Below are 25,219 nucleotides of genomic sequence, written 5' to 3'. Positions count from 1 at the left end.
CACGATCTTGGCTCACTGCAACCTCCACCTCCCTGGTTCAGGCGATTCTCTTGCCTCAGCCTCCCGAGTAGCTGGGACTACAGGTGTGCGCCACTACACCCAGTTAGTTTTTTTTTTTTTTTGTATTTTTAGTAGAGACAGGGTTTCACCATATTGGCCAGACTGGTCTTGAACTCCTGACCTTGTGATCCACCCACCTCGGCCTCCCAAAGTGCTGGGATTACAGGCGTGAGCCACTGCACCCGACCTATTTTGTTTTTCTTAGAGCAAGGCAAGTGTGGCCTTTGTTTCCCCCTGTTTGTTTCAATAGGCCACTTTCTCAGTTCCAATCCTCCCACTCCTTGTTTTCTGGATTCTGATGGAGCTGCCTGAGGGCCAGCCAGTGAGAACCCAGTTACCCTCTCTAATCAGCTCCTCTGATTGCTCCCCCACACTAGCAGGTGCCTTCTTTCTGAAGCTGCCCACACCCTAAACTCCAAGAGGCCTCACCTTTCCTCATCTTCTCCTACTCCAAGCCTGGAAGGCTCCTATTCTCCTCCTGCCCCTAAATATATGCATTCTTCAGGCTTTATTCCACATCCCTTTCTGTGTCTGTCCCTAGATTCTTCTCTTTGGCAGTCTGATTCACTCGTATGACTACTACCATTATGCAGGAGATGAACGATTTTATCTCTAGGCCTCCTACCTTAGCATCAACCACATTTGCAGCCAGGATTATATAAAAGAGAAAAGAAATCACCAAACATACCCAGCACTTCAAGGCTGACAGACTCAGAAATTTCCTCCAGTCTTTGTGTGCGTCTATATAGAATTTCTCTCACACAGCTCTGATCAAATGCATACATCACATGTCATCATAGCATAATAATTTTTAGAGTTGCTACAAATTATTTGTAAACACAATTTTTGATTCTTCTTAATGATCCATCAAATATCAACACAATGACTCTATAAATACAAATTCCTGAATGCTGTAGATTTAGGTGTTTTCAATTTTTATAAAACTATAAATAGTACTCCTAAGGATATATTTGTGCAGAGCCGGTTTTCCATATTTAGACTTATTTCTTGAGGATGAATATGCCAAAGGAGGGATTGTTAGGCCAAGGGTTAAAGCTTTTGATAAATATTGTCAAATTACTTTGCAAATGTATCAAACCAATGTATGCCACTGCCACTATCAGCAGATTAATAAAAGTGCCTAGCGCACCTTGCAAATATGACAATATTATACATTATCTCTTATAAATAGTTTTTGCTAAATCCCTTGGGAAAACCTTGTCCTTTCAATTACTTTTTTAAAAATTGAATACTTCCTAAATGTTTGTTTGTTCTCTGTATTTAATCTTATAAGTTATCTGATTACTCATTTATTTTTCTCATTTGTTTCCTCTGATGGTTTTTACCTTTTCATTGAAAGACTTTATATGCTAATCCTTGCTTGTATTCTCTGCAAGCATTTTCCCAGTTGCTGTTGTAAACCTTGTAATGGCTTTGAGTGGAGGACATACAGCTCCCTAACTTTTTGTATGCAATTACTTCTATCCATTTCACTTTTTCCCTTGTGATTGTTAAAACTTGTGTTTAGCCTTAGGTAAGTTCACAATACAGATCTACCTGCAAGCCTATTTTGAGGGTTGGCAATTATTTCAGTGTTTGACATGAGGTGAAAACATACGTGGATTTTGGTTCTACAAACAGCAAACCGGTTTCTCCAACACCATCAGTAGAATGAGGCTTCCCTTCATATACATTTCACGCAGTTCTGTTGTTTTTAGACTCCGTTTCTTGTAAATGTGGATCATGGGCCTGACGCACCATGCACGGGGGCCAGACCCTCCTCACGGGCCTCGCCCTCCTGGCTCTGGGCCTTGCGCGACTTGGGCACATTCAGGAAACATGGAAATGATGCTCACTGTCATGCCACACTCAAAATCTTCTACGGCTCATTGCTTCCCACAAACATCAAAACACGCATCCAGGAATTTCAGTTTCTCCATCTTTTCCCAAATTAACTTCAGTTTTATTTTCCACCATGTTTCTGCATTAAGCATAACATTTTTTAGTCAAAGAGGTTCTCACTGCCTCGAAATACTCATCTCTATTTCCTGCCTCTGCTGACTCACATCCCAGTTTTGAAGACTTGCCTTTCCTTATCCATACCTCAAGGTCTTGGTCAAAGCCCCATCTTCCATGAATCCTTTCTTTTTCCTCCTTCCAAATGTAAGTAATCACCCTCTTGAATTTTTTTCTCACTCATATTATTATAATTATAAACATTTACCAAGGTAAGATCTTCCTTAATAAGCTATACAGTCCCCAGGGAAGAATTTGTGAGGTAATTTTTTTTATATACTACAATGCCTAGGTAAATGTCAAAACCATCATAGGTTATGAATAAATACTTCTGAATGCTGAATGAATGAAAATAGGAGTATTTAGTTTCTTTATGTGACTCTTTAGTTGAGCTTAATACACAAAATGCTCAACATCCTTATTGAATTGTAGCTTGAAATCCCATGGCAACTTCAATATCTTTACTGAAGTAACTTCAATATTGGCTCTTAATTTGCAATTTCATGGCAACCTAAGACCTTTCTTAGCACTTATTTGCTTCTCTTTGCTTCAGGTAAATCTTACTATAATCCACCATACATGGAACAGTCTCTGCATCAGTCAGGACATGTTGGCTTATGCTACAATAACAAACAGCTCCCAAATCTCAGTATTTTGTAACAAAAATTTTTCTTATAAAAAATATATCCACTTAGCTCCCTCTGTCTGCAACACTGTTGGCCTCTGGTAGAAGAGCTATACATACTTCCCATCATATTTCTGTGGCCAAAGCAAGTCTCATTGCCAACTTTTATGTCAGGAGAATAGGAATGTTTAATCGTCTCCCAGAGAAGAGCAGCAAATATTTTTGAATGATAATGCAATTTACTATATCCTCCAACTTTCCATTTGCCAAGTCAACTTTCTTAAACATTTTCCAAAATACATCTTCAGGGAAACTGTGGGCAGAAACCACTACTGACACCCATGCAATGCCATGACTGTACAGTCAAACAAACACTTGGACGATCATTAGGGATCTTGAAGAAGAGAATACGAAACTGATTTAAAAAACACATTAATCTCTGGAAATTCGCCAAGATACTCATTGACACAGAATTTGGAAGTAAGAAAATATACCATTTTCTTTTGCATTTGTTTAGCAAACACATTCTATTTGTTAAAAGTAGAATGCCTTTGGGAGGTCAAGGCAGGTGAATCACGAGGTCAGGAGATCGAGACCATCCTGGCCAACATGGTGAAACCCTGGCTCTACTAAAAATACAAAAATTAGCTGGGCGTGGTGGCATGTGCCTGTAATCCCAGCACTCAAGAGGCTGAGGCAGGAGATCGCTTCAACCTGGGAGGAGGAGGTTGCAGTGAGCCAAAATTGAGCTACTGCACTCCAGCCTGGCGACAGAGCGAGACTCCATCTCAAAAAAAAAAAAGGAAAATGCCATTTCCAATCAGCAAAATGTTCCAGTATTCGGCGCATGGCGCACACATCCTAGTCTCTGAGGTGGAAACAGTAAGTGGGGCAAACAACGAAGGTGAATAAGAGCACAGTTTACCTTCCCAACTATTTATAGCTCCTGACCCATGTCAGACAGATTCATTCAGAACTGGCCTCCATAAAGCTGTGGCATGCACTATCCTGGAGGTATAAAAATATGCTAGGGCACATGGCGAAGTGATTTAGGAGAGGTTTCACGTTGTATGCACCTCTGGTGTATGAGACATTCATGGTTGAATAGGATTCCTTCAGGCAGGGATGAAGGAGAGCTTTCAAGGTAACGGACCCAGCAGAGCTATTCAAGATGCCATGAGACAGAGACCTCAGAATGTTAGTCAACCCAAGAATTATCTGACATGGTAGATCTATTCTGCTAGGCAAAGGCTTTTCCCATTTGATGTGTATCTTAAAGAGTACATAAAAGTATTTTTGTAGCTCCGGTAGACAAGGTCCTTACACTGGCAGGATGGAATGCCACGAAATATGCGGTATCTATGTGGAAAACTCCCAAGTGATCACAGCTAGTGGCTAATAATTTAAAGTTGAGAAGTAATCAGTCAGCTGCACTAAGACATCCCCTTTAAAATGAAACAGAAGCTTGAATTTACAGCTGAAATGCGCCAAAGCCCTAATATCTGTGTGCCAATGCAGATGTGGTCAGGTCCCCAGGCAGATGCTGAGCCAACAGATAGAGGCACAGTCCCTGGGCACAAGTGCATTGTTCCAAGGCAGGGATTCCTTGGCAAAACTACCTAGTGAAGATGCTGATCCCAGCCCTTTCTCCCCAGATGCAGTTACCATTATGCCAAAAACACAGCTCTGGATCTCTAATTCAGCCTGAATTTATATCATTCTCTAGGCATTAATATTTTTGAAGAACTCATTAAAAATGTGAACACAGAAGGTCATGCCAGCTTTGTAGAGTGCTAAGAGCCACTCAAATGCATCTGTGAACTAATAAGCTGGTATTTCAGCAACTGCAGCAGAGCTCACTTATCACATGCTCCTCTTCCCATCAAGCTGCCATGGTGGGGCACTCCCACTGCAGCCTGGGAAGCTTTGTGAGCTCTCACTTAGAGCCGTTCTGGGCCCATTATCATGCTATATGATTCATTTATTATCTAGCTTTTACTTTATAATGCAGCCTAAAATTAAAAATAGTGTTTCTAATTCTTACTCGCATTACTAGTCACCTTATTATATGTTGAAAAACCCCATTAAGAAAAGGAAATATGTGAAAGAGAAAAGAGAGAGAAGAAAAATGGGATTGGGGTTTTAAAAAAAATTGTTTCAAATATTGTCTCAACCAGACAACGAGTCCTTTCTAATCCTCCACAGAAAAACCAGCATTGAACCATATAACAGTGCAGCAAAGAACACGGATGTTTGTTTGAAAAATCCAGCCTCTCCGTTATTTGGGATACTGCTTTTTGAGAAGGTTACTATCCTCTCTTTCCTTGTGTGTAAAATCAAGGCAAGAATACCATAAGTGGCAAAACATTACATTATATTTCATAAAAATTAAAAACAGTTATGCTCCAAAGCGTACCGTTAAGACAACCTACAGAATGGGAGAAAATATTTGCAAATCATATATCTGATAAGGAACTTATATCCAAAATACATAAAGTATGTGGCCGGTTGGGTGGCTCATGCCTGCAATCTCAGCACTTTGGGAGGCCAGGGCGGGAGGATTGCTTAAACCCAGGAGTTCAAGACCAGCCTGGGCAAAATAGTGAGACTCCATCTTTACAAAAAAATACAAAAATTAGCTGGGCATGGTGGTACACGCCTATAGTCCTAGGTACTTAGGAGTTTGAGATGAGAGGATCGCATGAGCCCAGGAGATTGAGGCTGCAGTGAGCCAAGACTGTGCCACTGCACTCCAGCCTGGGCGACAGACTAAGACCCTGTCTCAAAGAAAAGAATGCTTACAAAAAAGACAAATAACTGAATTTGTTTAACTGGGAAGAGGCTTTGAATAGATATTTTTCCAAAGATAGAGAAACAGCCAAAACAGCGTATGAAAAGATGGTCAACATCATTTAGTCATTAGGGAAATGCATGTCAAGACCACAATGAGATACCACACCATACCCTATGGCCACAATAAAAAAGACAGAAAATAACTAGTGTTGGTGAGAATATGGAGAAATTGGAACCCTCCTATACTTCCGGTAGGAATATTATCAGGCCATCACTTTAGAAAATAGTCTGATAGTTCCTCAAAAGGATGTTACCCTGTATGACCCAGGAATTCCACTCCTAAGTATATGAGTTAATTTCCTAAAAGAAATTAAAACATATATCTACACTAAAACTTATACTTGAATGTTCATAGCCTTATAGCTAGTAGCCCAAAGGGGAGACAAGCCAAATGTTCATCAGCTGATGAACAGATAAAGAAAATGCAGTACATTCCTTTGGCAATAAAAAGGAATGAAGTACTGACTCATGGCACAACATGGATGAACCTTGAAAACATCATGCAAGTGAAAGATCAGACACGAAAGACCACACAAATGATTCCACTGATATGAAATGTACTGAAGAGACAAATCCATAGAAGCAGAAACTAGATTAGTGGTTGTCTAGGGTTGGGAGAAATGGGAAGAGACTGCTAATGGATACAGGGCTTCTTTTTGGGGTGATAAAAATATTCTAAAATCGATTTTGGTCATGGTTGGACAACTCTGCAAATATACTAAACACCACTGACTGTGCCCTTTAAATGGGTGAATTGTATGGTATGTGAATTGTATCTCAATAGATCCATTATAAGGAAAAAAAAATGTTTACTACATGTATTTTTACTGGCAACCAAATTCACATCAACTATAAGACACGCTATCTGACCCAAAGTACACACTCAATAAATACAAGTTGCTTCTTTCTTTTCTTTTTCTCCTACTTTGGTGCCTTCTCCGTTCATGATTCTGTAATCAGGGCTTTCACCATTAAGCAGAGTTTTAAATTTTTGCTGGAGGTCTTAAAGGCAATTCAAAAGGATGAAGGTAGTTAAAAACTCTTTTTGCAAAAAAGATTAAAGCAATGAATTTCTGAAGAAGTCTGTCTTCTGTAATGAGACATGTTTCATATGTCAGGAGCCCTTATAAAAAGTGACGTCACAGCAAAAAGAGAATCAGTTAAGCGCTGCCTTGGCCCTGGGAGTGAGCACGCTCTGGTCCAGCATTTTGGACTGAGAGATTAGGGATTGTAACTGGCTAGGAAGCACAGGTGAATTGTCTCTAAGTATCCCTGTAACAAAAGTCAATGGGGAGAAAAGAAATAGAAATTTTTCTCTGGAATTTAAGGTCAAATGAAATTACAAATAAAAGACAGATGGTAATTCTTCCTTTTAATGTTTCATCTATCTTTTCTATACCTCTAGTAGATAGTATTTATAGACTGAATGGGCAATAATTGGATCCCAGGCTTTAGTTAAGCAGACTAAAGCCTGGAGTTCACAAATGGACTCTTAAAGAGAAAGCTGAGTGCATGTATTTACAAACAGTGTGACAGGTGGACTTTTAAAAAAATTTATAATTTGTCATGATCATTAATAAGAAAATAAAGCAGTATTTTGAAAACTGATATTTGAAAAAAAGAAAATTCACATATCTTAACTGAAATGTCTCATCATTATTCATTTTGCATCCTTCTCTTTTTCTTCCAATCTCAGCCAAAGTATTTTGAAATAAAGTCAGAATATATCACTGTCCAAATGTACCAAAGAAAAAAAGGAAGAGAAAGACAAACATCACAAAATTAAAGAAGCATATTAAATCATCTGTTCTCCACATATCTTGCGAAAATCTCAATCTTTCCGTTCAAAGACAACTCTGAAGTTACGAGTAAATTTCAGATTTGGCAAAAACTGTATATCCCACATTTTGCTGGTGAGCGGGACACATTTTCAAGGCCAGTACAAAGCTGAAGTTTCAAACTGTTGATCAGTGTGTTCACAGTGATATTTGAGGAGCTCTTTGATTTTTAGCTGAATGTTTGTTGAAATAAATTTAATTCAGTATTTCTTTTAACCTGATCCTGTATCTGTCTGTTATGCAAGTGCTTTGCTCACGTTTTCACAGCTTGTAACTGTTACAGCCAAAGGCTCAAATATCCTGACTGAGCTTTATAGTGCTTTCTTCAACAACAGAGTATTCTGGATAAATGTTTCCTCTTTATAATGTTTTCAGAAAAATACAGAATTTCCTGAAATGAAATTTTAAAAAAGGTTTCCTAAATTTTCTTCTTTTTTACACTCATGTATTAGTAGTACAAACTAAATAAGAATTACATATCGAAACAACTGGAAACTTTTCTGAAAAATATAAAGAGGAGTGAAAAATAAAACATGGGTTCGGGTATTATAGAATCTACTGAAAATGACTGGAAAAAATGGACAGAATTTAAATAAATCTGCTTGAGGATTTATTTAAATCTGGAGAGATTTAAATGGAGAGATAAAAAGCCAGTAAAAAATCTGTATCAAGATGTGGGAGAGAAAGAAAACAGAGGGAAGAGCTCCATGTTTCATATACCTGCAGTTTTCATAAGGGAAAGATGAGAACCCAATTAGAACATCCAAGACTCAGGGGTCTAAGGGGGCAGGCACTGGACACAGAGGCCATCAAGAAGAGGGCCACGTTAAACCTCCTACAGCTTGGGTTGGTTATACTTACACAGAGAGTTTTGCTCAAGATGTACAGATAAACCAGACAGACTTATGCATGTTCAAAGACTGAGCCTGAACTCAGAATTACTCATACCCTAGAAAGTAGATGAAGCTTATCCTAGATTGCTAATGCCTCCAGCTGTCTAGTAGAAGCAAGCATAGATCCTCTCTAAAAGATACACCAAAAGAGCATTTCCAGCATGAAGCTTGAGAATAAAATGAAATGCAGCATACAGAAAGAAATGAGCAAGATAGACAGGATATGATGATAAGATCGGATACGTGTGTAATTGGGGTTCTAGAAGAAGAGAAAATGGGGCAGAGGCAGCCCTTAAAGAGATGATGGCCAGTGATGCTCCAAGCTCTGACACACATCCAACCAGAGACTCAAGAAGGTCCATAAACTCTAAGAAGGGCCAGGTGCAGTGACTCACAACTGCAATCCCAGCACTTTGGGAGGCTGAGGCAGGCAGATCACTTGAGGTCAGGAGTTGGAGACCAGCCTGGCCAACACGGCGAAACCCCGTCTCTATTAAAAATACAAAATTTAGCCAGGCGTGGTGGCATGTGCTTGCAATTCCAGCTACTAGGGAGGCTGAGGCAGGAGAATTGCTTGAACCCAGGAGGCAGAGGTTGCTGTGAGAGGAGATCATGCCACTGCACTCCAGCCTGTGTGATGGAGTGAGACTTTGTCTGAAAAAAACAAACAAACAAAAAAACAAAACAAGCAAAAAAACTCCAGAAGAATAATCACAGAGAAAGCTGCAACTTGGTACATCATAATAATGCCCATGAAAACCAAAAACAAAGAGAAAAATCACAAAGTCATCTGCAGGGGGAGAAAAACAAGTTACAGTCGTGCCCCTCACAATGACCTGTAGGTCAATGGACAGGGTCCCATAAGATTATAGGGGAGCTGAAAAATTTCTACCGCCTGGTGACATCACAGTCTGGTCCTAATAAACTTCCAGAGTGTTTGTTCTTTTCTAGCTCCCCCCACACCCTTTTTCTGGGGAGACAGCATCTTGCAGGCTGGACTGCAGAGGTACAATCATAGCTCACTGCAGCCTCAAACTCCTGGGTTCAAGCAATCCTCCCACTTCAGCCTCCTGAATAGCTGGGACCACAGATGCTGCCACCGTGGCCTGACTACATCTTTTATTTTTTATAGTGATGAGGTCTCACTGTGTTTCACAGGCTGGGCAGGAACCCTTGGCCTCAAGTGACCCTCTTGCCTTGATCTCCCAAAGCGTTGGGATTACAGGTGTGAATCACTGTGCCCAGCCTCTAATCCCTTTTTTCGGGAATATTCTCTCAGGCTAGAAAGTCCTTCAATCTTCTTTACTAGTCACATCCTTATTAATTCAGAATACTTGTGGAAACGAAAATAAATTAGGAAAACATTTAATATTAAAATATCTTTAGAACACTGCAACTTATGCCATTTCTTCATGCATAGGTGAATTAGAATAACTTTAAAGTGCAAGCTTTTGAAAGTTGGGAGGTTTTGTAACTGACTGATGCGGAGCTCTTGCGCTACACCCAGTAAATGCAGGACTCGGTATGTGCTGGAAGGAAGACATGATACTGCATTCTGATAGCCCCATGGGTCTGTGAATAGTTTAAGTGTTCTGCCACATACCTGTAGTGCCTATTTTCTCCAGACATTTTTAGGATATGTTCTACCACATACAGACTGAAAAGAAAGACAGGGATTGCACCTGGAAAAAGGTGGTTCTAAGTGCTTTCAAGTTAGTGGATTCAGGAAGTCATTCTAAGTGGCTGTGGTCCCCCATGGAAGCAGCATACCCTCTACAAACACTTCACCCGGCTTTCTAATGAGACTGCATGAAAATGCAGTAAGAAATCCTCATAGCAGCACCCTCATGGCCATCTCTGCAACTTTCTAGGCAAAGGCTGCATGGGCAGGATTACTCCACACTGAGTATACTAGCCTCTGTTCTGAGCAGACCTTTAGCTCATACCACTCAGGGCAGGGAACACTTTGAAACCCAGTTTTAGAAGTAATATATCATTTTTTTCAATGCCTCACAGGCCAACATTCTTGGTTGTGGATACTATTTCTTAATGATAAGCCCATGTTCCTGCTGGCCCTCATTTCTCCCTGAGGTAAACCTCTCAGTGCGTCTTCTCCGGAGAATGCAGGGACATCTGCAAGACCTCTTGAGGCGGAGGATAAAGTAGCACTGCATTAAAAAAGGACCTGATTGGTGTCTTAAAAATTCAGGCTTTTACATCTACTTATCATGTACTTTGGCTCTTAGGGGCTGGGGTGGAGAGGAGGGAACATTGCTGGTGACCTTGACTGATCAATTACTTACTCAGTGACAACTGCCACACACCCAGGACACATTGGGCACTACTCAAGATGGGGTTGGGGAGAGGATGAACCATGCATGACTGACGCAGGTTCCTCCTCAGGGAGGTGTGCCCTTGCAGATGCAGGCGCCGTGAGCTGTGAGCAGAGCGGGAAGGTGGTCAGTACTGCCCTGTGGAGATGCACCCCAGCCACTTACTCCAGCCTGGGGGGCTGTGAGGGGTCAAGCAGGTTGAAAAGGCTTCCCAGAGGAAGTAGCATCAGATGAAGCCTAAGAATGAGTCGGAGCTAGCCACATGAAAGCGAAGCTGGTGGCCATGGGTCAGGAGCATTCAACCGATTCACTGGCTTCATGGTTGTCATCACAGGACTGGGGTCAATTTTTATGCACTCTTTGTTCAAGCTACATGGACAGCTCTGCCTTCACTTAGCATTTCAACCCAGAGTTGGTGGTCTCTGTAATGCTTTACATTTCACAAAGCACTTTCATTTATTATACCAATTACAATGCACAGCATTCAGAAAGCACAGTCAGCACTGCATACTGCAAAATATACATTTGGTAATTTAGTAAAACCTGTGCAAGAACAGACTGAGGAGCAGAAGACGCCGTCTCAATCTTTGGGCAGTTGATATAAAGATGACAAGGAAACCCAGGCTAAGGCAACCTTCATCAGGTAACATCAGGAGAAGATGACCACGTCTAATGGGGCAAAGCGGAATGGAGTTGGCACAAGTTCCTGGACCACCAAGGCTGGCTGCTAACCCCAGTGGAGCGAAGGCAGCTTACTCTTGGGAGGAGAACAGCACCTACCTCTTCTGGTCATCCTCTTTCCTTCCTCTTCCTTCCTGCCTCCAAGGTCATCAATGACCTGTTGTCTGCCCAAGGATGGGAGATTCTTATGTTATCAAACATTGATTGGTGAAATTCATCCTCAGTCTTTTCAATAACCAGTCCCAGAGAGCATCTTCTTCTCAGGTGAGCCTTCCTCCCCATCAAAGCCTATCACTCTCCTTTAGATACAGAGAGGAGGGGTGTGTGTGTGGTGTGTGAATGATAACAGCACTCCTTCGGATGATCCTGTGCTGTGAGTCTGTGGCAGCATATTTTGTCACTCTAGTCACACCCATGGAGCCAGTGCCCCTGAAGAGACTATAAGTGGATGCAGGACTCACCTGTGGCGAAGACAACATTCCTCGAGACCAGACGGTGCTCCACGATGGAGAACTGCGGGAGCTCAATCCTTTCCACTCCGGTAACAGCCTTGTCCCCGCCTCGCCAGTAAAATTCAATGTCATCCGTGGTGTAGCCATCTGCCAAGAGAGAAGCAGGGAGACAGCAAACATCACCACTTCGTATAAATGCACGGCTAAATAAACTATCATTAACATGGAGGTTGCAGCTCTGCTATATTTTGAGTAGATTTGCTTAATGTGCTTGTCTAGGGGAACTGTCATCAAAGAACTAACTTTCCAATATTCTCATGTTGCCGCCACCATTTTATTTGTACCAGGCTGGTATTGAAGAGTCGAGAAGCTGGGGAGAATGGGTGCTCTGACCAGAGTTCTATTTGCGAACTGTAACTTCAGAGCTGACCCAGACACCACACAGAGATGAATTTAAAATGTATCTCAACTGCAATGAATAAGATAGTTTTAAGAGAATGAGAATTGAAGTATGAAGAATTCCAGAAAGGCATACTCCTCTCAAGAGCTTTTGAGAGAGTTCAAAGCTCAAATACTGAAGGTGAATTTCACCAATCAGTGGTTGATTACATGAGGTAAGCTCAGAGCAAAAGGAATGTTCTCCTTGGCATATTTGGATGGTTTTATCAGTTCTTCCTGGCCACGAAGTTTGCCAAGCTTAGAAATGCCTGTTCTTGGGATATTCGTGACCCTTAGAGATGGGCACAGGTGGTCTCATCAGAAAGAACAGTGGTCGTTAGCTGGATTATAGCTCCAAATCCAGCTTTAGCACAGTGCTCATATTTACAGGGTGATTAATCATGGCTTCTTGAGAATGAGTAAGTGGGGCAATAAGTCCATTCTTACTTGTAACACCCAGGAGTCTCCTAAAACATTAGGTCAACTTTGTCAATAAGATCATTTAAAGCAGAGATTGGGAGAACAATATTATCTCAATATAAAAGACTTTTTAATTTGAACATGAAATATAAGAAAAAATATTCACTCAATATTTAATGTTAGTCAAACAAATGGACCAAAGCTGTAGGGTGGGGAAGAGTCGCTCCCCACAGCTAATGCCACCTTCCTGGTCCTACCTACTGTCCTCTCTTTAATAAAACATGCATCTTTCCACATGGTAAGTGGCAGACTCTGCTTAAAACCTGCAAATGCTTCCTAGTGAAATTATTAATAGCAAAACAAGTACAAACTCCTTACAAGAACCTCAAGAACCTACAGGCCTGACCCCTGGGCCTTCAGCCCTCCTTTCTCATTCACCCAGCCAGGCCTCGCTGGTCTCTTATTGCAGCTCAGACCAGCGTGCTCTGCCCAGGGCTCCTGGGTCCTGTGCAGAGACACACCTCCAGATCTTCACACAGCTCATTCTTTCCCACATTTGCATCTTGGCTGAAATAAAACCTTTTGCAGAAGCCTTTCCTGGCATTCCATCTCACAGGCAACCTCGCAATCACTCACTATGCTTTTATCAGACTTTACTTTCTTCAAAGCACTACCACTATTTGATTTTGGTCTAATGGTTTCCCGTCTTTTGTGGATTACAAGCTCCACAAAGGCAGGTGTTTTGTCTGTCATCTCTAAATATCCCTGTGCTTACAACCGTGCCTACATAGAGTTAATGTCCAGTAAGTATTTGTTGGATAAACTTTGGGTTGACGAATTTGCCCTCAAGTGTGGAAATAAAGACACCATTTTTCTTTTATCTATTCCCAATATGGAGACATGTGTAGTCAGACCAGAAGAAAATCAGGAGAATCCCTTCTTCTACTCAAATGATTAAACCATGATTCTCTGCAGAGAAGGGACCTCACACATGGAAAGAACCTCTTCTACAGCAGATCTTCCTGCTCATCATACACCACTGCCCATACACCACAGCGGCAGAGTCCTCTCTCTCAGGAGTCATGCACTGTGTGAGCTGACAGTTGAAATAGGAGCTGCTGCCTTACTTAGATTCCAAATTGGCCTTCCTGAAACTTCCTCCACTGGAGTTGTGCCCTCACCGGAGTTGTGCTCTCTGGCCACACTGAAGCCAGTTAACTTCTTAAGATCATCCTTCAAATACTGGGAAATCATCTTTCCCCTGAGCCTTCTGTCCTCTAAGGTAAACATCCCCAGAGAATTCAACTATGCATCACTTGACATGGCTTTATGTCTTTCTTCTTCTGTAAAAGCACAGCTCTCGGAAAACACAACAGTGATGTAGGGTGGAAGTGAGGGGCACCGTGGGGCCAGCCCCACCCAGGATCTACACTAGCCTACCACCAGTGCAGTTTCTCAATATGTTCATTCACAAAGACATTCGCTTCTTACCACAATTGTATCAAGTGGGACTGCAAAGTCAAAGTCATTTATCCCCCTAAAATTCAGTATAAATATTGACAAGCCTAAATCCAATTGAGACTAGTTACAAACCAGTTCATAATAGGCCAAGATAAGCAACAACAAAAACCATATCCTGATATGCCAGGAGGTGTAGTTTAGGTAGCAGGAGGGACATTGTTAGATGTTATGGTTGCAGCTCTCATCTCTCATATAGGAGTACTCAATGCTGAATTATCAATAAAGCATCTGAATACTACTCAAATTGAAGAAAATTGCCGAGATGCAGAAATAGCCTGCTTGTAAAGCCGAGTTCCTGATGGGAAATGAGTTTTACTCTGACCGCCCAGGGTCCCAGCAGTGCAGCCACTCATGCATGATGAAGCATATTGTAGGAAAATAGCATCTCGGTGTTTGCTCTCCTCTCACTGAATGGACCGAAATGAGGGGCATTTGTTTTCTTCTATTTCAGCACAGCAAACAGACTCTCTTAATCAGATTAGAATGAAGAACTCTTTTATACTGAGTCTCTCTCTCTCTGTCTTTCTCTCTCTGTGTCTTCCCCTCTTTCTATGTCAAAAAAATTATGGATGCCTTGAAAAAAGATGCTAAATAATGACAAAAGGATCAAAAGTACAAATAGGAGGAGAAAGAAACACAGATACGGATACACACAGCTTTCAATTTCCAGAGTGCAGTTCTGCTCGTCCAGGGGGTATCTCCTGAGGTCCATCATGCATGCTGCTGTCGTGGTGATTCTGAAATACACAGGGTGAGGGAAGATATTAAAGAAGGGCTGAGAAATGTATCAGGGAGACTGCTCCTAGATAAACAACTTAGAGTAAGCCCCCCATGGGAATCCTGCCCAAAGTACACCTAGCTAAACATTGTTCACTATATATAGAGAGAAACTTGAGTAAATAAGAAACTCTTTTCAGCATAATATAGACCAGATTTATTAAGAAAAAAAAATACAAAACTTTATTTTATTATATATTTTTAATCATTTATTTTTTGATTGACATAAAAATTGTATATATTTGTAATATACAGCATGATGTTTTGAAATATGTATACGCTGTGAAATAGTTAAATTCAGGTAATTAACAAATGTATTGTATCACCTATTGTTTTTTTTTTTTGATCGGAGTCTTGCTCTGTCGCCCAGGCTGGAGTGCAGTGGTGTGATCTCAGATCACTGCAAGCTCCACCTCCTGGGTTCACACCATTCTTCTGCCTCAGACTCCCGAGTAGCTGGGACTACAGGCACCCGCCACCACGCCCAGCTAATTTTTTTGTATTTTTTAGTAGAGACGGGGTTTCACCGTGTTAGCCAGGATGGTCTCGATCTCCTGACCTCATGATCCGCCTGTCTCGGCCTCCCAAAGTGCTGGGATTACAGGCGTGAGCCACCGCGCCTGGCCTGTATCACCTATTTAGCTCTTTTTGTGTGTGACGAAAAGGCAAAATCTACCCTCTTGCAATTTTTGAGTATACAGCACTTTGTTATTAGCTATAGTCACCATATTGTACCAAAAACCTTACTATGTCTTATTGACTTTGGATAATCAGTGGCAGAGAAAGGGGTTTCCAAGGAAGTTCTTACCTTCAATTTTTGTTTCTCTTCTTATCTATAGGCTCTCTAGCCTCTGTAGTACAGACAGAGCCTATGTGTGGGACACCACCAATTAGATTAAGACTGAGGTCTTTGACTTTCCACGGGAAGTGGTAAAGTAGCTACAGATGCACTTTGGAACTCTAAACCTCACCTCTGCTTCTTTCTATTTTATTATAGTTGTCTGTTGGGCTGGATTCTGCTATTACAGAAATTTTTTTACTGTGTGATCATCTATCTTTTCAAAATGAATATTTGGCTCCTATTTTATCAATTATGAACCAAAATTGGGTGGGTTAAGTTCTCTTGGGGCCAGCTAAAGCCATGGAAATAATTACTTCCCAAAAGCAGTTAAGGCTCCACCACGCAATGGTTAAGCCAACCCTACACTGAGAAACAATACTTCTAGAAATGTCAAGTCCATCTCCTACTCTGCCTGCAGCCTTCTCTTAGGGAGACCAACTTACTCACAGCTGCTTCTTTGAAAACGCAACTATTAGGGTCATTATATTTTACACTATATATCTCTAGAACACCACCCTTTCCCCACCACTGTCAAAGGCGACTGGACTGGGGTGGGTCCCTGAGTCAAAGACAGCAAGCCATTAGCGGGTGAGAGATACATGACATGGCCTGAGTTGAAAGGCAGAGTGGAGCTAAAGAGACTCTCTTCCATAGGAATGAATTGAACAGTAAAGATAAGAGTGGAAGTGCATCTGCAAGGCCATGGTTTACAGGCTTGTGAAGCTGTTTTCAAACTGGAAAGCAAAGGATGAGAAAGCATCATAGATGGAGAGAAGGTGCAGCGAGTAAAGGATGCAGTCGTAGCTGTGCCCCAGGCCACAGCGGGTGGCCTTGCTGAATGTGTGCTCCACCTCTCCAGGGAGCAGCTTCTGAAAGCCTGTGCAGGAGTTGTGTAACTGGCAGTCCTGGCTATGCCCATTCAGTGATGGGGAGTAAGAATGAAAATGTGAGAATGCTTTCTCCTGAGATCCCTAGAGTCACCTTCAATCCCCAGCTGTCCTTCAGGTTTCATCTTTCTTGAAGCCCAATGTTGAGCTTTTTCTGAATGATCTTCATTATGAATAGTCACAACAAACCTACTAATGTTGCAGGTAATGAGCAAGCCCGACTCTTACCAACAGATCCTAACCCAAACATCTGTAAAACACTAGACATGTGCCAATACTGATGGACTTGTGTCATTTACCCTAAACGCAGGTGATAAGGAAATAATGGAGTAAAGTATGTCCTTCTATTAGCATCTGGTTAAAGAAGCAGGTTGAGCAACATTCTACTTTCCAGTGATTGAGAGAAGCAGTGAGGGATAATGCCAACATATTTAGCAAACAGGTCAATGCTTAATTTTTTATGCAAATGGCATGCATGCACCATGCAGACATCATCAATAAAATCCATACCAATGGTGAAAGTGTGTTCCTTCCAAATGTCATAACACTTCCCCTTATCCTTGGAGTCAAGGAGTGCATTACATTCTGTGATCCCAAATCAACACATAGCTCTTTGGCATATTTTTCTACAGCATTTAACATTCTAGCCAACTGAAGTTCCAGACTCACACCTTTGAACTCTGGCATGTGTTATGGCAGATTGACAACCCAATATCCACACAAGATGCCTATAATGCAAAATTAGAATAGAGTTCTGCTAAAATTATGAATCTTTATGAAGAAGAAAAGAACCTTCACTGACAATGTTCAAATTTTTAAATTTTGTGGGTTTTTTTTGGTTTTTTTTTTGATACGGAGTCTTGCTCTGTCGCCCAGGCTTGAGTGCAGTGGCGCAATCTTGGCTCACTGCAAGCTCCATCTCCCGGATTCACACCATTCTCCTGCCTCAGCCTCCCAAGTAGGTGGGACTACAGGCGCCTGCCACCACGCCCGGCGCCTGCCACCACGCCCAGCTAATTTTTTTGCATTTTTAGTAGAGACGGGGTTTCACCATGTTAGCCAGGATGGTCTCGATCTCCTGACCCCGATCCACCCGCCTTGGTCCCCCAAAGTGCTGGGATTACAGGCGTGAGCCACCGCACCTGGCTTAATTTTCTTATATATTTTGGTACCTATTCACTTGAACTGAGTCAATGATTAAAATTACTGTTTTTTACTGTTTTCTTACTCACTTTTCAAACCACCCCTAACACACACACACACACACAGACACACAAGCATACACACACATAAACATGCCCAAATTGTCCGGGGACACCATGTGCAGTGGTCACATTATTGGAGGGAGAAGGGGAACCTGAGGCTAGACGAATTGGTGACAGCATGCCCTTTTCCCACCAAGTAATCCAAGTACAGTAGCTGTCCAGGTTTTCTCATTCTGTTATAATGCTGGCTATAAAATGTAGCCCCATTTCAGTGAGCTGAGATGGGACCACTGCACTCCAGCCTGGGAGACAAAGTGAGTGAGACTCCATCTCCAAAAAAAAAAAAAAAAAACCAGAGAGAGAGAGAGAGAGAAGAAGGAAATTCTGAAATTTGTGACAACATTGATGGAATTGGAGAACATTATGCTAAGTGAAATAAGTCAGGCCCAGAAAGACAAATATCACGTTTTCACTTATTTGTGGAATTAAAACAATGAACTTACAGAAGTAGGTAGAGAGTAGAATGGTGGTGGCAGAAGCTGGAGGAGGGAAAATGGGGAGGTGATGAGCAAAGGGTAGACAATTTCAAACAGGGAGAATATGTTTTCTCTTTTTGTGTGTTCTATTGCACAACATGGTGAATATAATTAGCAGTAGAGTGTTGTACATTTCAAATTGCTAAGTAAACTTCAAATGTTCTTGTCACAAAAAAATGTTAATAATTTGAGGTGATGGATATGTTAACTAGCTTGATTTAATTATTTCACATTAGATTCACAAATCGTAACATCATTTTGTGCCCCATACATTTTTCTGCCACACAACTCCCTCTTCACAGAACCCATCAATCTATACAATTATACATTGTCAATTTACAATAAAAAAAATGGAGCCACTTTTTTCTTTTTATGTGAGGAATAAGGTAGACACATCTACTCACTACTTTTCTTTATTTGGAAGAAATACTCAGAAAACCCTCTCAGAGTGAAGAGTGAGGCACATGAGCTTGCTCTTGCTCATGCTACAAAAGGTAACCATCAAGATAGAAGAAATAGCTGAACAGCTGGGATAAAAAGGCAAAAAGAGAGAGAGTAGAGGTGGGGAACAGAGCGATGAAGTAGGCTGTGGAGCAGGAGCATGCCCCTCCCTGAGCCACAAAATCCTCATCCAAGTTGGCTAAACTCATCACAGGCTGGGAGAGTGGGCCTTTTGAGTGAATCGACCCTGGGACGTTGCAGAAATCATCGAATGTGTGCTCCACCTCTCCAGGGAGCAGCTTCTCAAAGCTTGTGCAGGAGTTGCGTTAAGGTTGAGAAGGGTTACAGAAGGGTTGAGGCATTTCACAGATGGTAGAACTGAGAGTTCAAGCCTAGTGCACGGAGATCAACAAGGGCAGATAGGCCACAGTGACATCTGGGCTCCACTTGTGTAATCCCCAACACTCACACACATGGTTTTATATTTTCCCTAATAAATATATATATTTTTCATTCTGACAGAATAATTTAACCAACATCTAGTGCCACCTTCTCCAGCCCTCTGTGATCTGAGAATTCCACTGTTATTCCTAATGAATAGTGGTGAAGCTCAGCAATCGGAATCCAATAGGACTGGGTGAGGCTCTCTCAGTATTACTCTTCAGTAGGTTCCTTTTTTTTCTTTCGGTTGTTTATTTTTTGTTTTCTGATTGAGAGACAGCAGTGCTTAGGGTCTCTGCGACTACAAGGTATGTTTCTGATAGAGAAGCAGAGGAAGATAATGGTCAAGTGACAGAAGACATGCCTGTGTCCAATATATCCTTTCTTTACGTCATACTTTGAGAATGCTGAAAGTAGAGAGAAAAAACAAACAAAAAAGTCGACAAAGAGACAGAGGACTGAGGACTAGAGAACTGGACAACGTTACAGGGATGGTGCTAATTCATCATCTCAGTGCCCAGGACAACCACCAGTCATATCTGTACTTTATGGAACACCAGTTGAGCAGTTGCTCAGTGCCCAGTTCTGTGCCAAGTACTTTAATACACACGTGTTTACTCTCACAACAACCATATTATAGAGGTATTGTTATTATTATGTCCATTGTGCAGATGAGTGAACCAAGGTTTGGAAATAGTAAGCAGCTTGACCACGTTTCCAATGCCACTGGAAGGCAGATGCGGCATTCAGATCCAGGCAGTTTGAACGCTATGCTCTGCTACATCTATATTACCTCTTTTACCTTAAACATACAAAATATATTCAACTTTTAAAGGCCTACTCAGGAAATGAGAATCTTGTTTTGAATGAAGAGCAATAAGGTTGATAAGTTTATGTACACAGAGATATAAATATTGATACTCACACATATTATAGGCATATATATCATTCATAATATTCTCATTAGATATGTCAAATTGGAAATATAATGAGTAAATGCAGAAAATAAATGTTCTACATGCTATTCCTGCAGCAACTATAGTGACATTTAATCCAACAGCTTCCCCCCCATTGTGGAATAGGGTCATTTATTAGATCATTCCTGCTTTTACAAATAATACATGTCTAAAGATATGATTAAGAATTAAAAGTATTAACATGTAAGAAATAAACTTGAAGTTGTAAGGAGAGCACTATCTCTAGTAAGTGTAAAATCATATTTTGAGATTCTGGTGACGCACTGTCTTTGGACGCTGTCTTCAACTACCCTTAGAGACTGTTCCCTGCACACCTGAGTGAGGAAGCCTGAGTCAAGGAGGTCAAGATCCACAGATGTCAGTGTATTGAAGGGTTTTCATTTTGTCTCAGTTGTATTAAGCTTGTGAAATACTTTCTGGCATTAGCATTTCCATTTTTAAAATATTCACACATTGATAAATCATAATAAGGGCAGATGCAAACTCTTCATGAATTGCATAAATACAAACTTCTCTGCAAAAGGACCGCTGTGTAAATGTCGCTGCCTGATGGTCAGGGACTTGCTCACTTCTGCAAACATTTGTCTGAAACATCTACCTGTTGACTTAGGTATAGAAGTGCTCCTTGTCAGTGTTGCTGGGAAAGGCTGGATATGGTCAGAGTCTGGGATTCATGCTTAGAGTGAATCCAGCAATGCACACAATGTCTTCCCCCATTTGTATGAAGAGTTTTGATTCACTGTAAACACTGGAGAGAACAGATTAAAATGTCCATTGCAAGCACTGATTCTGATGTCCCTGGCTGATCACTGTATGCCAAGGTCCTGGACCAGCTTTCTCAGAGAAGCTTCTGGAACTAAACAATCTTGGTTTCTATCTCTCCTCAGCTTCCTCCTTTTGAATGTTTTCATTACATTTCATTACACCTACAAATCAGAATGTCCATTATTTGTTAGCTTGCTGGCCCCTCACTCACCCCCAGGTGAGCCCACAAGAGCAGGACTTTATTGCTCCTGTCCACGGTTCTCTCCCCAGTACCTAGAACAGCAGCAACCCCAACCACACATGCAGAGTAAAGTATCCTGTAAATATTCTCAGAACAAATGACTTTCAAGATAAGAGGACCAGGCATAAGCTGAAGTGTGGGACTCGAGCAAAATGTGGAAAGAGAAAGAGTTGGTTTAGTCCTTCTTGGCTTTAATGTCTCAAATGTAAGAGTCAGCGGGGACACATTCCCGCTAACAAGCACTCCCAGCATGAGTCTTGGCTGTGCATGGTTATGGACTCTGAGAACCTCCATGGGGTCACTGGTCAAGAGGCTTGGATAAGGATCCCCTATTTTTATGGTCAAGTGGTCTCCGCGAATCCTTATGTTGCAGAATTCAATTCTTACCTGCAGAATTCAATCCTGCAGAACTGAATCCAACATCAGTGTCTGAGAGCTTTATGGCTTCAGCTGCAGTGAAGACCACAATGAAATGCTGCCTTCAGGGGAGTCCTGGATCTCTGATCACAATCTTGTTAAGCTAGCAGGACCTGGAAGCAAGTTAGTAGCTCCTTTGGTGTGACTTCTGGTTTGCACTCGAAATGCCCAAATGTTCCAGAAATCTGGGCAAGAGTTGTATTTATGGCCACAGGTTAGCACCACAGCCAAGGCATTGCTTCACAGGTAACCATTTGGCCCTTTGCAGTCACCCTACGGCAACTCACTCTCATCTTCATTCGTCGTTCCTCTGATGCAGGATGCACTGGCTGGTGGAGGCAGCTATCATTTTACCAAGAAAAGGAACTCAGATGCTAGGATGTTGGACCTAAGTCAAATAATTCAGACCAAGCATTTTCCTTGAGCAAATGCTTGTTATTCAATGTGAAGAAGTCACACGACATAGGCCAATGTTTCGGCTATCCCGATTTTTGTTTTACTTTACAAAAGACATAAGAAAACACATTCATAGAACTGTCCAAAGGCTTTTGCTATGGGAACTCCTTGGAGATGTTGCTGGGAAAATTATTGTGGTAAGTTGACTATGTCAGCAGCCAATTCCTTTCCTCTTTCCAGAGTCCACTCGCCCAGCCATGTCATTACAACTCTTCTCACCAAAGAGGAGCTGGCTGTTTGGCTACCTCTTGAATGTGCGCAGACTTTGTGACTTGCTTTATCTAATATAATGGCTGGAAGTGACCACGTGCCAGCCCCATGCTTAGGCCCTAAGACGTGTTCTTTTTCTAGGCTTTTCTGCTTCTTCCTCTGCTGTGAGAAAGCCATGCCCAGAAGAGTCTGCTGGTTTCAGGAGAATGAACACAGACAGCAGGACTGAGGTGACCATTCATCTTTTCAGAGACTACCCTGGATAAGCTACTGGGTCTCCCATACCCAGCCTGTGAGAGAGCCAGCCAGAATCAGCAGAGATGCTCATTAACAACCCAGACACACAAGCAATGAGCACTTTGGGGTTACTGTATGCATCGAGGCTTTCTAGCTGATTGTTACACAGCACTCTTGTGGCAATAGATAACTGATACAATAGTCAACACAAGTAACTGCAAACATACAAAAGCATAAATTCTCTTATCGCTACACTACATAGGGATCACAACCTGATACTTCTGAGGAATGTCATAAGATAGCAAAACCCTTAGCAAACAGCATTTTTCTAAAATAGGGACATCTGTTTCTATATTGAAGCATAACTCCACTACCATTTAGGAATCCTAATTTTGGTGAATGAGTAGTCCCATCAGGCAAATGAGACAGGCCCAATGTACCTCCTCTTGATTTTCAAAGAATTTGGCAACACGCTACACAAAGCCACAAACTGGCAATAGTGCTCAAGCCAGAATGAAAGGGGTATGCCAGATTCTAGAATACTTGAAAGAAAGGAACTTCCCAGAGGGTGGAATGAGAAGTTCTTAAGGACTACACCACAGGTTCAACCCTCTGAAGAGGAAGAGAGAAAACAGCTTGAAAGAATCACTAAAGTACTTTGAGTCACTCCAACTATCTGGATCTAATTATGGCACTTGGGGGTTTCACAATCTAGAGTTGCATTGTCCAAAACAGTAACCACCAACTATGTGTGACTATTTATATCTACATTTAGAATTAATTATTTTAAATTAATTTAAATGAAATAATATTAAAAATGTAGCTCCTCCGATGTTCTAGTCACATATCAAGTGCTCAACAGCCCTCTGTGACTGGCTGGTAGCTACTGTACTATGCAGATTATGGACTACCCCCATTACCACAGAAAGCTCCATCAGACAGCATAAAAATAATAGCTTGCTATCTGTGTCTCTAGCCTCAGAGAACATGACTCCCTGGATGAATGTAGTTGGGGGGATATGGTCAAATGCATGGAACCCAGAGGCTTGAACGTAAGCTGTCACAGCTGGAGGAAGCCCTGCATGCTGGGGTAGAAAATGTCACTCAAGACTCTACCCAAAGTGTGTCTGATTTCATGGTTTAGTTATAACTCAGCAGCCAGACAGAAAGACCTACCCTAATTAAGTGACAATTAGGCGTAACAAATGGATCACCTTAACCTGATCTTCACATTTATATCCTAGAGGCTACAGCCTCCAATATGAGAGTGAAACTGAAGTCAAGATCACCATATCCATATTGGCACTAGAAAGTCACTTTGTTTCTATGAATCTGTCCCACCAAAGCATAAACTTTCTGAATAAAAGAAAAGATGTTCTATGAAAAGCAATGGAAGCATAAAAAAAGCTAAAGTTGAAAAATTTAGATGACCTGTGTCTGGTTACTAAATGTAAGAGTGGATACGGCCTCTTTTCAAGAAGAACAAGGAGGCAAAAGAACATTCTGAAATGAAGACATAGAGAGAAGAAGCTGCAACACTGAGAGATGAATGCAAGAAATCCTAGCCACAAATGCCAAATTGAAATCTGTACTGAAGACAAGGGAATAGAATTAACATGGCTGAAAATCCTTTAATGGCATGGAAAGCTTCTTACATTTTAATGGGCACATACGTTATTAAAGGACCTTATTAAAATCCAGATTCTGTCCAAGCACTTTGGGAGGCCAAGGCGGGTGGATCACAAGGTCAGGAGTTTGAGACCATCCTGGCTAACACGGTGAAACCCCATCTCTACTAAAAATACAAAAAATTAGCTGGGCGTGGTGGCACATGCCTGTAGTCCCAGCTACTTGGGAGGCTGAGGCAGGAGAATTGCTTGAACCTGGGAGGTGGAGCTTACAGTGAGCCAAGATCACACCACTGCACTCCAGCCTGGGCAACAGAGTGAGACTCCGTCAAAAAGAAAAAACAAAAAAAATTCAGATTCTGGAAGTGGGTGGGTCTTTCATTCGAAATTCCCAGATAACATTCCCAGGTGATGCTGATGCTGGTTGGATGACCCTATTTTGAGTACTAGTAAAACCTACTCAAAGGCAGAAGCTTTGAAAACAGACGAGATGATAGATACTGAGGGGATAAAATGGATATGTAACTGAGATTTATTAGAGCAAGACCAAACAGCATCCAAATTAGCAAATTAAACTTAAACATGAAACAATCAAAAAAATTTTAATTAAAATATACACAATATAAAATGTACCATTTTAGTGATTTTTAAGTATGTAATTCAGTGCATTCACATTGGTGTGCGACCAACACTACTATCCATTTCCAGAACTTTTTCATCATCTCAAACAGAAACTCTGTACCTTTTAAACATAACATCGATTACCCTAACCCCAGGCCCAGTAATCTCTAGTTCACATACTGTCTCTATGAATTGACCTATTCTATGGGTCACCACACATAAGTGAAATCATATAAATGAAATATTTGTCTTCTTCTGCCTAGTTTAGTTCAATTACTATATTTTTTTCAAGGTTCACCCATGGTGTAGCATGTACAAGAATTTCATACAATTTTAAAACTGAAAAATATTCCATTATATGGATATACCATATTTTGTTTATCCATTCATCTGTTGGCAGACATTTGGG

General features: G+C 41.3%; 1 protein-coding gene across 3 annotated transcripts in view; it reads right to left on the bottom strand.

Annotated features, from left to right (window-relative positions):
- The window catches only part of GABRB3 (gamma-aminobutyric acid type A receptor subunit beta3), a 225,778-nt gene that overhangs the window by 23,836 nt on the left and 176,723 nt on the right, over positions 1 to 25,219 (bottom strand). For all 3 annotated transcript variants that reach the window (NM_001131305.1, XM_009249619.3, XM_054531027.1), the window contains 2 exon segments: positions 11,761 to 11,898; positions 14,785 to 14,867. In NM_001131305.1, coding sequence (NP_001124777.1) covers positions 11,761 to 11,898; positions 14,785 to 14,867 — 221 coding nt within the window.

Source organism: Pongo abelii, chromosome 16 (genome assembly GCF_028885655.2).
Source record: "Pongo abelii isolate AG06213 chromosome 16, NHGRI_mPonAbe1-v2.0_pri, whole genome shotgun sequence".
In the NCBI taxonomy this organism is placed as follows: Eukaryota; Metazoa; Chordata; class Mammalia; order Primates; family Hominidae; genus Pongo; species Pongo abelii.
The sequence above is the reverse complement of the archived record's forward strand: the minus strand, read 5'-3'. Positions and strand labels throughout refer to the sequence as shown.